Source organism: Pseudochaenichthys georgianus, chromosome 21 (assembly GCF_902827115.2).
Source record: "Pseudochaenichthys georgianus chromosome 21, fPseGeo1.2, whole genome shotgun sequence".
NCBI lineage: Eukaryota > Metazoa > Chordata > Actinopteri > Perciformes > Channichthyidae > Pseudochaenichthys > Pseudochaenichthys georgianus.
The window spans coordinates 23,612,383-23,629,496 of NC_047523.1; the positions used below are offsets into that span (position 1 = coordinate 23,612,383).

At 39.7% G+C, this 17,114-nt stretch overlaps 1 protein-coding gene across 1 annotated transcript in view; it reads left to right on the forward strand.

The window, feature by feature from the left end:
• Nucleotides 1–204: 204 nt before the first annotated feature.
• The window catches only part of LOC117466241 (voltage-gated inwardly rectifying potassium channel KCNH7), a 36,104-nt gene continuing 19,194 nt past the window's right edge, over nucleotides 205–17,114 (forward strand). The window contains exons 1-5 of the mRNA XM_034109382.2: nucleotides 205–571; nucleotides 955–1,185; nucleotides 9,802–9,957; nucleotides 13,849–14,283; nucleotides 15,562–15,773. Of these exons, the coding sequence (XP_033965273.1) occupies nucleotides 496–571; nucleotides 955–1,185; nucleotides 9,802–9,957; nucleotides 13,849–14,283; nucleotides 15,562–15,773 (1,110 nt within the window). The 5' untranslated portion in view covers nucleotides 205–495. The remainder of the gene's footprint in view (nucleotides 572–954; nucleotides 1,186–9,801; nucleotides 9,958–13,848; nucleotides 14,284–15,561; nucleotides 15,774–17,114) is intronic.

Consider the following 17,114-nt stretch of genomic DNA (forward strand, 5'->3'; position numbering starts at 1 on the left):
TGTGTCGTGCAGGCCAGTGTATTGAAAGGCATAACATTCCCAATAAACGCATATTCTCATAATGCTCAATCTGTGCACGAGGCATGGATTTATTCCTTACCCGAGGTGGAGGGAAGGGTTCTAAATCCCATGGGAACAACGTCACTCCCCTCGGCAAATCAACCACTGCCCGCTGGAAGCACACAACACACTGCCACAGAGGACGTCAGGATCGCATCCAGCTACGCGAAATGCTTTGCGAACTGAATCTAACAAGAGCAATCCTCCCCGATTCCGTGCGTTTCGGTGAGGAGGCATGAATTCACATGCGCAGGCAGACAAGTGGGCTAAAGAACTCGGCGAAGTGGGAAGGTCATTTTAAGTGGAGAGAGAGCTCGCGTCGAGTATGGTCTGTGGACAAGGGAACATCACACAGAGCCAACATCAGTAACTTCGGGATTTACTTGTAAAGGCACTTTTTCTTTCTGGAGATCGTGGGATAATCTGTGTGTAAACATGCCTGTCAGAAGAGGACACGTTGCGCCACAAAATACATTCCTTGGAATGATTATTCGGAAATTCGAGGGAGAGAGTAAGTATCTTCTTAATTTACAATTGTTGTTACCTGATAAGAGACTACGTAGTAAATGACACTACTTTAGGCTCGAATAATTACATTCATTTTGTGGTTTGATCGTCCCATTAAAAAATAAATAAAACATGTTTGCAAAAAAAGAATCTATTGAAAGACTTAATGAGAAAACAAAAAGAAAGACATTGGCTGTTTATTTGTTTTTTATTAAATAAGGTTTGCTTAACAAAATTAACAGTTGGTTATTTTTCTATGCAGTTTCAGTGAACTTTATCAACGTCATTGCTGATTGGTTTTATTTGTGAACTGAGAACACTGAAGGCTGTAATGTAGGCTATCACAGCAGGTAGAACACAATGCATACTTTTTCTTTTCCCATGCAGACCGGAAATTTGTCATAGCCAACGCCAGGGTGGAAAACTGTGCAATCATATACTGCAACGACGGCTTCTGTGAGATGACAGGCTTCTCTCGACCGGACATCATGCAGAAACCATGCACCTGCGACTTCATGCATGGCAACCTGACAGAGAAAGAGGCCATCAGCCAGGTGGCCCAGGCTGTGTTTGGCTCAGAGGAGCGCAAGGTGGATATAACCTACTACCGCAAGGATGGTAAGTCACTGACTTGGCACGAAAGCACCATGCCCAAATACGAGAGGGGTCCTTTGTAATGCGTTGCTCTGAGGAAGCACCTCATGCAGATCCTCTCTATGTTCACTCGGGATGTGGACTGTAAGTCTGTCACCAACCAGCTAGAGTCAGTAGCAACATGTGTTTCACATTCAGACACTATCCCTGATGGAGAATTAAGATGAGGGTAGTCAAAGTAAATCCTTTTAGTAAGTGTTTGTTTATTAAGCTATTTAGGTACTTAATAAACAGCTACAGATCACTTTCTTCTTACTCATACATCACCAGAGTTATGAATAGATATTTCAGAAGAGACACCTTGTAAAGCAGAACAAAAACAATATCCAAACAAAGATATGACATGAGGTTTGATAATTGCATTATAATTATATGCACTACAGTAGATGTATGACAGACTCCTCCATGTGAAGATGTTTTAAACACAGTGGTAGAATTATGAAGTTTTTGGAAAGTGCCATGATTCAAAGCCTCATGTGCCTGGATGACGCACTAAAAGTCTGGCTGCCAAAATGATGCGGTGCATCTCACAAACTTAGAATTAGTATGGTGCAGTAGGTGTGAAGTCAGGAGATAACATTATCCACAGTTGCTTTGATGGACAAAGTGAGAGCTTGCTGATCTGTAAAGTCTGCAATGTCTTCTGGCTTTACCAAAAATACATCTGTTTTACACTTCCCAAATTAAGTACACTCGGTGTGAATTTGAGAATCCATGATGTATTTAGCCACGTTGTGATTTTCATACCCAGTATGAATAGTTCTCCGCAGAGCAAACCACAGAAAATAAATACCATGTGACCTCTCAGGAGATTAAATCCTTGGATTGACCACTTCCTGCCATACTGTACACTCACATGGACTTTTTATGGTCTGCGTGACCTGTAGAGTCAATAACAAGGTTAAACTCTTAGAAAGCAACACAATAAGAAGATGCATTTCTTATGTGCCTTTGTTTGCACCAACAGAGCCAGCGTTTCTGTGTGTGTGCGTAATATTGTTAGCTCGGATTCTTTACCTTGTATTTACTTCCAGTACATACATAATCTATATGAGGAGTCTAAGATGGAAAATAAGACACATAATATTTTATTTAATCATAAGTAGCCATGTCTTTAATTTTTAATTGCGAGTTTGATTACATTCTAGGCCATGGATACATGTTTAATCTACCATCAGCAGCCATCGGCATGTACTATTTTTGTTTTTGTTTTTTTTGCTCATCAGGAAGAAACCAAGAGCCAGCTGCTACACTGCTAAAATAGATTGTTTCAACCTGAAAGACAATTACATAAAACACTCCAGGGTCTGTTTGTGAGAGCTTGAACAGCTTGCTTTTTGACGAGTAGGGTTTTAATACTTAATTGATTCTCCAATCTTGCACACATTATGCTGTACCCCTAAAAAAAGAATGTTTCTGTAATGTTTGAAGCATGGTGGATGAGCTACTGAAACCTTCTGACATAATCATTGCTCTATATGTCTTCTCAATCCTCCCTGGTGTGCATCCCGGCTTCAAAACATAACTCCTAATTCTCCTCGGAGGAATTTACAGTGAGCATGTGTGCTTATGAATAAAGATGTCAGGGCTGACAGTGCAGGGACTGGGAATGAGCAGCTTACAGGGTAAATGCATTAAACTACAGTAGCAAGGAGGGACACAATCTTTGTGCTCTCACTGCTATAGGGGAATGAAAGATTCATGGCATCCTTGAGACGGATGGCAATATTGATTCATGTCGCTCTCAGAAATCTGATGGGTGGAAAATTGATGTATTTCATGTCTCCTCTCCTGTAACTTTATTTCAGTCCTCGTGCAAATCACTTAATCCATTGTATTAAACCATGTCCATTTCCATGCACCTACTGTATATACAAAATAATGCAGACAGGTTCAAATACACCAGCTACGACATGTTTCCGATATTGGCTCGTTCTATTTATCCCAGTATGAATTATGAAGTTTGAAAATCTGTTGACACGCCTTACAATACATGCCCCTTTTTTGAGGGATTGTGTTGCGTCATAGAGTATTTTGTTTTTCATTTCCCAGCAATAACAACAGTGGAAAACCAAAAAAAAGTAAGGCTAGGATTTAAGGAAGCTGGGTGACATCAGGAGCAACAAAGCTTTGGCTTGTTTCACTGAAAAGGCAAAAAGTTAAGCTGCTTATGCGTATGCTCAGACATTACAAGTAGTGGAACAATTGGGACAGTGGCAGAGGCCTTTAGCATGAGGGCACTTTCGTTTCATATTTGTGTTCTCCTCTATGCTCACTACCAAAACGGGTTGTGAGAGAAGATACCACAGGCGCAGTCTTCAACCAGCGATGATACATAATCAATTAGATAAATGCTTTCCCTTGAAGGCTTTCTAAAGCTATCCTATTCCACAGGGTGTAATAATACTTTATACCTGAATGAGTCTTAACAAAAGGAAGCTGACACCGTGCGGAGAGAAGTTAAATGTATAATGGCTACATAACAGTGGCAGCTCGGCTAACCCATGCTGAATGATCTGGGACATGTGGTATGCGTGGGTGCAGGGTTTCATAGGTGACTCCCCACCGAGGGGACTGAAGGGCCGTGTACCCCTGCTGTGGGTTTAGTGGCAGGGGTGCCTTACGCTGCACGAGGCATGCTGCAGGACGCTTGGATGGCCACGCTCCCAAAGAGCACATCTATTTTTCATCATCGAGGTGAAACACAAACGGAGCATTCCTCCTCAGGTTTCATTTGTTAGATTGAAATCAGCTTGTCCAGTTAAATGTAACACATTTAAATCAGCCCAGTGGGGCTTTCATTCTCTGTGCAAGTGAAAGTGCAGATAACACGCTGTAACTTAAGCTCATTTACTAGAGCATGAATATAGCATTCATTATAGATTCATTTGCATATTTATTTTTAATTGGAGGGTTTGCTACCGTTGCCTTAATTACGATGTCAAACAATTTTATTGGTAGCGAGGAGTAGCAGATGGAGCTTTGAACACCAGAAAATTACAGGTCCAACTTCGCTTTGGAATTGAAATTTGCACAGGAATGTTCATCCTTGGGCTATTTTTATCTCATGGCATGCTTATACTGGAGGTGTTAATCTAATATTCCTCTCCATACCATCTGTGTTTTCCTCTTAATCAATCACTGTATGCTGACTTACATTTTGTCCAGTCTATTGCATCCAATGCGCCAACTTTTGCGCCAAATTAAACAGAATCAAAGATCATGGAGCACAATATTATGAATTGATAAATGTAAACACAGATGAAATGAAGTTTGAGAAATAGCTGCTGGTTATCCGTGATTGCTCTGAGACACTGATTTAAAATGAAATGAGGCCATGTTGTGTAGCTTACAGCACTCTTTCTGAGGCGAGATGTTGCCACAAGGCCTAAGGACTCTAAACAAAGGGTTAGCTTGCATGACCTCTCCCTACATGCTCTATACCAATTGGCTATGCCCCAATAACGCTGTGTATTGGCTTAAGCTGAATAGCCCTGAACAAGAAATATGTCAGATTTCATTATACAGGAATTACTACCAGGCAGTAGTCTGGAGTTGTACTTTTTAAAAGCTCCATTTGTTGATAGTACATCTGTAGAAAGATACATAAACCGCGCACAAAAATAGTACTCATGTTTCTCCCTAGAGGAGATCGGCTCATGCTGATTAATATCAAGCCTCAATACATCCATGGAATGGCTGGACGCATATTAGATTTGTTTTTAAATAAGATTTATAAAAGTTGCAGGTAATATAAGATTATTTTCTTCTCCCTGCTCCTTTTTGGTCAATGGTATGTTTACAGAGGCATGTTATGTTAACAATTATTATAAATGAAGTTGTGCATACCATGAACGGAACACATTAAAATGAAATGAAATAATAATGTATACTGTAGCTGACCATTTAGTACTCGTGCTATCCAAGCTAAATGAAAAATTTGAAATGCAATACGATCCAAACATGACCTTAGCTGCCGGACATGGTTAACATCAGTGACAGTAGAGCAGTGTTTATCAGTGAGTGTCTATTATTTCCCTGACCTTCTACGTAGAGTGTTTCTCAACAAGCCAAGACATTTTATTTACACCTGTTTTGAACAAAGGGGCTGTGTATTAAGATTAGCTCCCTTTTCATGATGTAAATGTCATTACTGAAGATTCTATTTCCATCATCAATTATTAAAACATTGCTGCTTAACCAAGTGATCCTCTGGACACTGTTACAATGACGACTCACAGGTCAAACAGAGTTGTGGTGGTACAACTATATCATGTCTTAAAGATGCATGATTACATACAGTAGTAGCGGATATATCTATGTGGTAGTTTGAGTATCGCATTAAGGCAAATAAAGTGCTGCAAATAAACAAAACATAAGCCAATTAAGAGAAACATTTAGCATTTCGGCTGTTTGTGTTTTTCTTAATTTGCTATGGCACTTAGGCTTTGTTTTCTAATTTCCCACAAGAGTACCCAATTTTCCCGGTGTGAACAATAGTGCTGTTGAAATAATTGCTGTCTTGATATACTGTTAATAAATATATGCATTGTCAAAGGATGGCATTATAAAGGCGGGTTGCTTTTCTCTACAGATGTGTCTAAAGACAAAAGTGTTCAGAAAAGCTGAACTTCAAAGTGGGATGAAAGCTTGCCACCATAATTAAGAGCAATACATAATAATGAATAGTACAAATAAGTTACTGGGAGCCTCTCCTTGCAGGCGAAAACAGAATTCAGATGCTGTTTGATGATGAAAAAAGAACTTTAAGCATACTGAAGTGTTAAGATAAGAGACATGCTGCAGGACCTTACTGTAAGTCAAATTATCAAACTGAGGGTGATACCAGATGAAAACAAAGCTTAAAATAACAGCATTCATGCAAACGTGATTGTGACAATCTGTAACATGGCTGAGTTTAAAATATACTGTGATTCATGTCATAGAAAATGAAACGTACAGTAAGGAAACACTAAGTGTATTCCCTTTTAATGCTTTATTTTTCTAGTACATTTTGTTGTCATTCTCATTAGTAAACATAGCTTATTTTACTATTGGAGTGTGAAGTGGTTTAGCCAAACCAATATGGTTTTGTTTTTTACAGGAAAAAACATTTTCCTGAGGCTTTCATTCTGTATCTGCACGATGACGTGTAGTATCACAAATGTTAAATTGGTCCTCTTAAAGAACAAATAGTATTTCCCAATTAATCTGGGAAGACCATAGCTTCTTAATAAAACTGTCTGATAGTTTTATTTATCATGGCACTGCAGCTGATAAGTTGTCTGCCAAGGCTGCTAGTCCCTCAACAGGGGCTGACATAACAGATCTAATGTTAGTATCTGGGGTTTTCTCACATATCTGTAGCATCCTATGGTTTTATGTTGACTTGGAAAGTTTGGATATTATATCACATTTGGTTTAGGCTCATAGTATAAACCTTAATATTCATGTCAATAACACTATTTTAACTACACATAAATCATGGGATGCTTTGGATGTCAGTGTTTCTATTGGATAATCTGAATGGGTTTTAGAATAAGTGTAATACAAATAGAACAGATATTAATCCAATGCTTTGCGTCTCGTTGGCATTTGTTGGGATTTGTTGGAAGTCTAAAAGAAGATGAATAACACAGTTGTTCCCAATCAATGGCCTAGGCCATCTTTCTTAAGGTCATGTGTAGCTCTGCGGATCACATGGCTTTCTGCCACTGATTTGAGGGAAGAAAAGCACCATAGATATAGAGCTGCACAGTCTCTGCTGATTTAACATAGCGGTTATGATGAGGCTTTCCTTTGATCCATTTTGGTAGAGGTGACATTTAGCAGGAGACCAGATGAGAGGAGACCCCCATGGCTTAGCCTTTAAGCATGACCATTGTTTTCCCATCTGGTAAGATAAACTCCCGCCCAGAAATATTTCTGCTGAATTTACAGTTGTGGCTTGCTGCTATATGTCCCTGTTGTTATCAACTTATATAAATATTCCATGTTTTTTAGTTTTTCCACTTATTTTAGAGCAATTCACTTTATATTATTTATAGCATTTCATTCACATTTGCATTCCTTTGTAAATATATAATGTCGGCTGATAATGTAGTTACATCACAAAACTATAAGATGCAAGAATATGCTGTAAAAGAATATACTTAAGATAATGAATATGTTTGCAAGTAAGCATGCAATCATGTAGCAAGAAACCCCTAATGTTGTTAGCAAGTTGTATTTGCTCACAGCTGCATTCAGTGAGCATTTCAATTCATATGTAATGCAGGCGTTATTGCTCTAATCAGAAGACTTAGGAAACCACTGACAGAGAGCCAAATTAAGATGCGTGCCTAAGCAATATAATGAGGAGGAATGTTAACATTTTGTATTCTAATTGTACAGTACACATAACTCATCACTGCCTTGCTCTATAGTGAGACTATTGATTCAATCAGACAGGGAAACTTAACATTTCCAAATGTTTACTAATATAGAAATATATTTTAATTAGTCATTAAGTTGTCTATTCTTGAGTGGCTCAGTTTCAGTAGAAAGGTCTCAATGTAATTGGATACATGTATATCTTTCTCATAATGTTAAGAACCACATGAGTGTTGGGTAAAATGTAATTTATAAAAATATGTGGTTAGATCTTACAATTATTATTTGTAATTATAAATGTGTCCTGCTTAAAAGTGAACTGAATCCATTCCAGGATTCTTTTTTGCATCTCAATAGTCCAATTTTGAAAAAAGGGAAAGATGCCCAGAAAAAACACACCAATGAGCACACTATTTTAGATGGAAGATTATGAGGATTTATCACTGACGAGATTAATTCCTTCAGGATTTATCAGAAAAAAAGGTTGATACTGAATAACATTCTCACTCTGAAGAATAAGCATTCTGTTACATCAAACTGATCAAAGTCAAACCTGAAATGCTCCTTTTTAGGGAATGGACAATGAAGATTTAAGTGACCGATTTCTAGGTAATGCATCAAAATGGCTTTTTATGAAAAAAAAAGAAGGGATTTTCTGTCTAAGGACATGCAGTTGTCCAGCTCTCAAAGCACCGCTCTTCTGCTTTACAACATAACCAGGCAGACCTGACACTAGACAAGATTGGTGTGGAGTGCACATCCGCAGGTCTTATTATACACATACACACACACACACACACACACACACACACACACACACACACACACACACACACACACACACACACACACACACACACACACACACACACACACACACACACACACCACACACACACACACACACACACACACACACACACACACACACACACACACACACACATGCAGTGCTATATATATATATATATCCTTTCATTCAAATGCTACCATTGAGACATTGCATTTTCAAATTAGGTCCCAATGTTTTATGTTTTGTTATTGTATTGAAACTACATTATCATATTTTCATTGGTGACAATCAATAATCATTTATGTGAGTTTTGATGTAAATCCTTACAACAGAACTTTGGCATGTCGGGGCCGGCGGATCTTGTTATATTTAGTCGGACAGCAAGTCTACTGCTAATGAATGCTGCTGGCAGGGTGTCTGTGAGCCCTGCGGAGATTACACTGAACACTGGTAATATGTGTCCTCTGTGGCTATAGGAGCAAAACAACAAGCCGGACTGAAAGACAGACAGATAGGCAAAGTGTCAGTTACTACTAGACACTGTGACTAGACATAGGTCAGGCAACACAAAGCATTTCTTGTATTCCCTAATAAAAGGATGTTACGGCTTTTGAATATAACATAAAAATGTAAGGAATTCCAATAAAGCTTTCTCCTGTACCAGAGATAGTGCCTGCGTTGTATGCTCCCCTTGCTGTACAGCTATTTGGGTGTAGCTTAAGGTCCAGTGAGTGGCAAGTTGTATTAGTGGGCAGTTGCACCCCCAGGCATCAATTGCTTCCACTAACACAGCTATAACCAGTTCAGCTGAAAAATTGGGATATTCTCGGCTTCAGACTAAGTTTAGATCGTGGATTGTTTTCTGCTTCAAAGCCTCACACGATGCTCAGTTGCTCAGTTCTTCTTCTGATTGTTCCTAAGAGCACACTGCAATCCTCTAAATTGGCTGTAATCTGTGCTGCCTGTTTGATCTATTCTACTAAACCCTGCTGTCTGCACCATACTGTGGCTCTTGCATCATATCTGTCCCCTGCTAAGCTTCATTTTGATTCTTTGTTTTGCTCGTTAAAATACTTTAAGTGCATCTACTGTATATGGGGCATTCAGCACACATGAACACACGCACATACACTTTGTTTTGGCTTACTTATTTTATCGCTCTCTTTATTTCATTTGCTCTGACATTGACCTTCAAATCGGATGAACCTCTCCTCTCTTTTCCCGACGTTCATGTGAAACCAGAGGGAGGCGGTCACGTTTAATTTCCATTCTTAATAAAAGCCTGATTGTGATAGTATCTCTTTAAATAAATAAATTTCCTTTTGGCATAATTGTTTTGGGATCTATGTTGGGGCCTTGTACACTTGCAGAAGACAGGGGGAAAGTTAATGTATGACTCTTTGTTTCTCTCTCAGGATCCGACTTTCAGTGTAATATTCACGTAATCCCAGTGAGAAATGAGGAAGGCCTGGTGATGATGTTCATCCTAAATTTTGAATATGGCGTGGAGGAGGAAAGTGACAACTCCACAGAGAAGATAAGCCCAACATCCCCTTCAAAGTCTGATCAAAGTGAGTACTTGATATACTGTTCCTTCTTTACTGCTACACAAATGGGGGTATTTTGATCTTTGTTGGTAAGGTATTTTTCTGAATTGGAATTAAATGTTTCACCCGCACCAGTAAAGTCAGGGGAAAATCTTTCTCTCTTGACGTAGGCAATAATAAATCAGAATGTGAAGTTTGCATGGCATGCATCTTTCATTGATGTGTAACAATTCCTCTCTTTTTTTCTTACCAATAAAACCTGTGCACCTTTTCTGAGATAACACCATTCGTAAACAACCAATTCAAGTTGCATAAGAGGGATGCAATCGACCTACCCTTTACATATTACACATATTAGGCTATTCGACCCAAATTAAGCACTCAATACGATCTATTCACTCCCCTGAGATGCTCAGTATAACCTTCAAACTTCTATTATTCCAGCAGTATGCATTATTTAGTGCTCAGTACATTGCAGTATACATGTACAATGATAACATGCAGCGATCTGCTTACGAACTCTTCACTTGTTGAAATGTTGCATTCCTAATTGTTATAGCTGTTTTATGTATTTCCGCAGAGCAGAATATACGGCTCCCTTATTTTTTTATTTGGATTTGTGTCAGTAGGTGTAAATGTCAGTGAGACATTCCAGCCCCTCCCTGATTGTAGGCACTCAGCATCCCTTCTCTGACCGCAGCTCAGCTATCCACTTCACTCAGCATGAATTCCTCCAGAGCTCTGGCATTCTGCTTGTGCTGTACTGTGTGTTTGCGTGTACAGTATGTGCGTGTATGCATTCAGACGTATGTGTGTGTTGCGTGCATGCATGTGTGTGAATGGCTATGTGTGAGTGTGTGTCTCTGTCTGTTGCTAACATTGCTAATCAGAGTTGATTGCTTGTGACCGTGCTACGGCGAGGAGACCTGTGGGTAGCTGGCGCAGACAAACATGTGATGTGACTTCTGATTAGAAGGAGTCTTGACTTCTTGTACACTTTACACTTGAAGTATGACCTAACTGTTGTCTTTGTCTTCAAGCAGCCTTTAGATATCACCACGGTATTATCTGCACACAATGCCTTTTCTCCACACCACAAATTCAGTATTTCTTTAAATGTGTATGAAAATAGCCAGACAATGCCCATATAGCCCAACCATACACTTGGTGAAGCAGCCTATGAAAAGTGATGTTTGTACATTGGGGAGCTTATTATGAGGTGCTGTTGATAGCAGGCAATAAAACTGCAGGTGTCAACGAGCCCAATATTGAGCCTGGAAGAGAGTAATCCCTCTTTCCCTGAGCTGCAATTTAGAACACAACACTCAGCAACTTCCACATGCCTTCAAGGCCCCAAACCAGAAACAATACTTACACACTACTGGGCAGAAAGATACACTGTTCAGTGCACAGGGACTTCTGTTCAATCAACAGCTTTATAAGCTATACACTTTTGAAATAGAGACCCATCCATCCATCCATCTTCTCCCGCTTATCCATGGTCGAGTCGCGGGGGTAGCAGTTCCAGCAGAGAGCCCCAAACTTTTTTGAAATAGAGGCCCAGTCCAGCTAAATTCCTTTCAATAATAAAGTCCACTTCTACACTTTCTAAACAATGTAGCTCCTCATCCATCTTTAAAAGCATGGGCACACTGTTGCTGCTGCTTCTCTTCTACCCACATGTCATTAGCATGGCTGATGTCTGGAACATCCACTGGTAAATCATGAGCTGCGCTTTCAGGCTTGCCTCCCTTTTCTCACCACAAAAGACTGTCACTGCTAATGTCGCATCAATCGCCTTGTTAATCTTGCACTCAATCTTTCCTTCACTTGTGAACAAGACCTTGAGAGAGTTCAATTTGTTCACTTGAAGAAGCATTCTCACTCAAAGCTCAAAAGGCACAATCCAATGTTTTCCAGCAGAAAACAATGGCCTTGGAGATGCTGATTCTCATCCTCAACCAATTAAACTCTGCGCCGCAAGCTGTCCCAATAACAAGAATAAACATGAATTTGGGGAAGACAGGTTGACATGTATTAGGAAAAATCAAACCTTATAAGATTATAAGAATCATTTCCGATAATAGGGTATTTAGAGGTTAAATCACATGCTATTTTAGGACATTTTCGCAATTAACCTAGGAATTTAATCAGTAGGGGGTCCCAAATATGCAAACCTCTTACCACTTAAAGGAAATGTCGGCATGTGAGTTGTTAGGATCAATTGGCGTGTGGCCTGTTATGTGCTAGTCCTCAGAGTCCTTTGAAATCAGGTGTGAATTGGTTTGAAAACACCTCACAGGAGATTTTGGCAGAGCACTGTAAGCTGCTGATAAGATTTTTTCAGGAAACCTTCAAAAGGCTTTTGTCAAAATAGCAGCAAGGTGTAGTAAAATCTCCAGGGCCACACACAAAGGGGAGAGACAGAGCAGTTGTTCCACTCGTACAGCAGATGGATTGTCCAATTAACACAGCATCCCATTTGAACCGAGCAACAGACTAATGCAAACACCTGCACTCCACTCTAATGACCGGAAACCCAAATTGTAATAATAAGACTCTGCAGCCTTGCTATATATATATAAAACTACAATAAGAGGCACCTATATGAATATTTTAGAAGAGGCTAATTGGAATGTCAGTTTTCCAGAGAAAGGTATGTTCTAAAATATGAATGGATAATTTATGGACCTAGTAGCTTTAGATGTCACAGTCTCCCTGCAAAGAAGAAACAGGAAGGTTGTCCTTATCTCCTGCCGGCTCAGCATGCCGTTATGTTGCTCTCCGGGAAACGTGTTGAGTGTCATTGCTCTTTTGCTTTGTTTTGCTATAGTTGTAACATTAGCACATTTGGCCAGGGAATGGAAACAGGTGGCAATGTTGTTATCTAAGGAGGCTGCTGAGGGATGGGTGTCTCGTGAGTGAGACCGGGTTCACTTTCACTTTCTTTCTATTGTTAATGAGTCAAAACTTTCACTCTGTCCCAAGAGGTCATTAACATGTGCTACTGTGTCCTTTCTGAAGATGTAGCTCCTGTGGAAACATTAGTTTCCTCTCTCAAATTAATGGGGCATTATACATCGATTGTTCTATCTGCTCCTTCTCATGCTGTAAAAGATAAGTTACAATATGGCAAAACCATGATCTTCTTTAAAAGGCAAACTTTGAACACATTTGTATCTTTTTCTGCTCAACACTTCTTAAAAAGATGTGAAGCGTCAGTTACCTTTCTTTAGTGCAGAAACACAAAATATATATAACTCCTGCAAATCCAGTGCGGACATCCTGTACTATTACTTTTTTAAAAGTACATTGAGGCTTCAACACTTGTCCCATCAGAGCCAAAATGTGTTTCTTTTGATTATTTATGAAGGGATATGTTTCAGCACCTGCCGTTCTCAACTTAGAGACTCCATGTACTTTCTTAGTAATAATGTTGCTTAAAGGGCTTCTAGACAGAACTTTAAGGGCAAGGTATAATTATATAATAATAGATTGTCCTAAAGTCAAAGAAAGGAGTGTGGTTGTCCTCTGGTTTAACTTTCATGACCTTTGCAATAGCTAAAAATGTGCTTGTAATGTAACCTGCAGCTTTATACTATAGGTCACTTCTTCTGTCTCTCGGCCAACAACATTTCTCCACCCTTTGTTGGTCACAGTTCTCTCCTAGGAGGCTGACAATTAGCATGGACGTCAAGTGCTTGTGAGGTTATGTGTATGTTAATGCATACATGTGTGGATGTGTGATCCTATCTACAGCCAATTTGGACTTATTTGTTCGGCAAAAAACTCTTATCCAATTATGACTTTACTTTATTCATTATGTAAAAAATATGGCTCACGGATGACTTTGTTTTTCAGTGCTGTACTCTAAACAATTAACAAGCCTTCTCGTAATTTGTTCTCACTTTTTAGGGAGTAGATTCTTCCGCTTCCGCCAGGCTGCTTTGAGCTTAATGAACACCAAGCAATCACTTCCGCAAGAGGACCCTGATGCTGTGATGGTGGACCAACCCAAAGAGAATGAGGGCTCAATGGCCCTGCAGAGCTTCCCCTCACCCACCAAGAGCATCTGCAGTCCCATTGAGACCAATGACACACATGGCCTCATAGGCTCAAGCCACCACTCTTCCCAGGCTAGCGTCGGGCCTGAACCAATTGACCATTCATCCCCCATACTCCTCTGGGAGAAGCTGTACCAGACGGAGCCGCACCAGTCCTCCACCACCCTGTCAAACACCTTCCCCAGAGGCAGCTTGAACAGCATGAGACGAGCCTCATCTGTCCATGAAATTGAGGCCTACAGCTCCAATTCCAAAAGCATATTCGGGGATCGTACTACCAGCGAAGGTATGTAAGGAAAACAAATGGCTCCAATCTGCGATTAGTGTACAGCAGCACACTGGCCCAGCCATTACATTACATTATGCTTGAGTTAGCCTCGAATGCAGACCAATGTTACCTCAACTATGTGCCACTAGGGTCAGCATGGCAATGTACACATTGATTGCAGAGTAGGTCTACAAATGTGTTATTTAAGAGGCGTATGTTTTGTCTAAATTGCTTTTCTTATCTATGATTTTATCAGCTTTTCTTAAATGTGTATACTTATATTCAAAGACTGCCTTTAGAAAATGTTGGAGGTAATCCTGTATTTCTGCCAATGGTTTTATTGCTCAGTTCTGTTTTTTACCACTTTCAAGAATTGCAATCGGCATAAATGCTCTTCACAGATCCTCTTTTGGTGAATGGGTTGAGCGGACCCAATTATTCGAAATGATTGTACCCTTCAACAACCGGAGAGATGTTATCATATCAGCGGTCTTTAAAATCATATAAAGCGATCATATAAGCTTCACACTTTATGTGCTCTCATCATGGGCTTACAAATCGTTGCTATTAGATTAAACGGCATGAATCTATGCTTGTATTAGTTCTGCTGACTAGGTATTGTTTCAAGCTACACAAGCCATTAAGTATACATTAAATATTGAACAAATAATTTAAGAATTGCGGAGCTTTCAATTTACCATAATCATGTCAGTAAGAGAACCACTTATGTTGTACTCAATAGCTCTCTGTTGCCACACATACATTCCTATGAATATTTTGTTCAGGAATATGTGACATTGAAAAACTAATGTCTCTAAATGAAAAGAACTAGTACCTCACTTAATATGTGGGTCTATTTCAAAGCCAAGTGCAATTCATTTCATTTCAAACCTTTATATAGACAGATAGGTCCCTTGAGATCATGGATCTCTTTTACAAGGGAGACCTGCAAACTTATATGCAATATCCACAGTGTACTCGTATTGCATTTGCCATTTATAGGGAATATAGCCCAACTTTCTCTGTAGCATTTCCGTTATCCACTGATGCTAGAAAACAATGCTACGCTTTTAAGTGTGCTTTGCTGTTAATGTACAGCTTTGTGAGATCAATGATTGCTAAGACATACTCCAATACCTTTTATAAAACATAACTTTTGTATTCTTAAGCTTTGAGTGAGCAGACTGACATTCATTTTCAAACCTATCACACGTCCATTGCTTGGGTTTTAACTAAGAAGTGTCAACTTTCCATGTTTACCAAGGGGACTAATGTGACTGTTATTTGTTCACCCAGGCCCTTTTAATAATGTGAAGTCCAGCCTGCTTGGCTCTACCTCTGATTCTAACATCAACAAGTATACCACCATCCATAAGATCCCCCTGATTGCACTGAACTTCAACGAGCGGACTGAAAATAAGGCTCATTCTCCACCAACATCCGAGACAACCATCATAGCACCAAAGGTCAAAGAAAGAACTCACAATGTCACAGAGAAAGTCACACAGGTAAGTCAGGAAGTTTCACTCTCTTTGATATTGCAGTATCGACTGAACCATGGTCAAAATGTTCCCCCACCATCATAACCAATCATCCTTGCTTCTGTGATGGCACTGGCTCCTACATACGTTTGGGGAAATGTCTTGCTGGCTGGTAAAAAATAAAAAGCAGCTGGTGATTCAAAGGTTCACCTAGGTTACATTTGTCTGTCCAATGCTTACCCAGGTCAGCCGTAGAGGAGAGACATTGGGCAAAAGGGTGAAGGGTAATTGGGCATTCCTAATTGAAGAGAGAGTTTGGATAATATTGAGGAAGCTTGGTACAACTCATACTCGTTAACATTAGCTAGGGGTCATTGATTCGGAAAGGGAGAGGAAGGATATTCTACTAATCCATTATAAAAGAAATTCATCTTTTCACTTGCAAGCCTTCTGCAGGGATTCAGAGGGGATTCAGTTTCTGGCTCAAGGACAATGCAGCAGGACCAACACTTTCTGTGATGAGGCAAGGGCTGTGTAGTTGCACTACATTTGACCTTCTTCTCCCTGTTGCCAAAGAAAGCTAATAGTTCAAAAATGTGCCATCATTTTGATTGTTGGATGCCTATGTTTCATCCGGGTATTCAATAGAAAGACAAAAATACATAGGCCTAAACCTTATATTGGTAAATCTTTCAACAGACCTCACTCATTCATACATGAAAAATAACCATCATCATGATTAAACGCTCCCCCTCTCTGCTGACCTTTGTGTTGAGTTTAGAGAAACCGTTGAGATGTGAACACCGCATCTACTCCCTGACTGCCATCATGAGAACATCTATAATTCATGTGTTGAAGATAGGGGAATGTGCTGAAATATAAAGAGGGACCCGCCACACTCATCCTGAACCTCACCCTTGCACTATTTTCTGCCATTGCAGAACCCTCTCTCTTTGTCTGTCACTGCTTATTAAGCCAAAAACAGGGGAAATGTTGGCCTTCCCAAGCACACTGAATAATTGATATATCTAGCCAGAGTTCATTTACACAGGGAAAAGTTTGTGTCATTATATGTAGAAGAATATTAATCAGCTAACACTTCACTAAATTATTAACAGTTTTTACCAAGAATACAGATGTGGAACTCTTGAAAATGTGGAATAAGACAGTGACAGTCAGATTATTCATGGGGCTGGGACTTTTGAAATGTACTTTTCAAACTAGAGTGGCTGTCTTTACTTAATACTGTTTGACTGCAGAGCACTTATAGTTGTGTGTCTTAGCTCCTGTCAAACCAGTCCTTGAAGTCTGTAAGCTGGTGGGCTTCGGTAATAATTATCATAAGAATTAAGTACTTGAAGGTTTCTT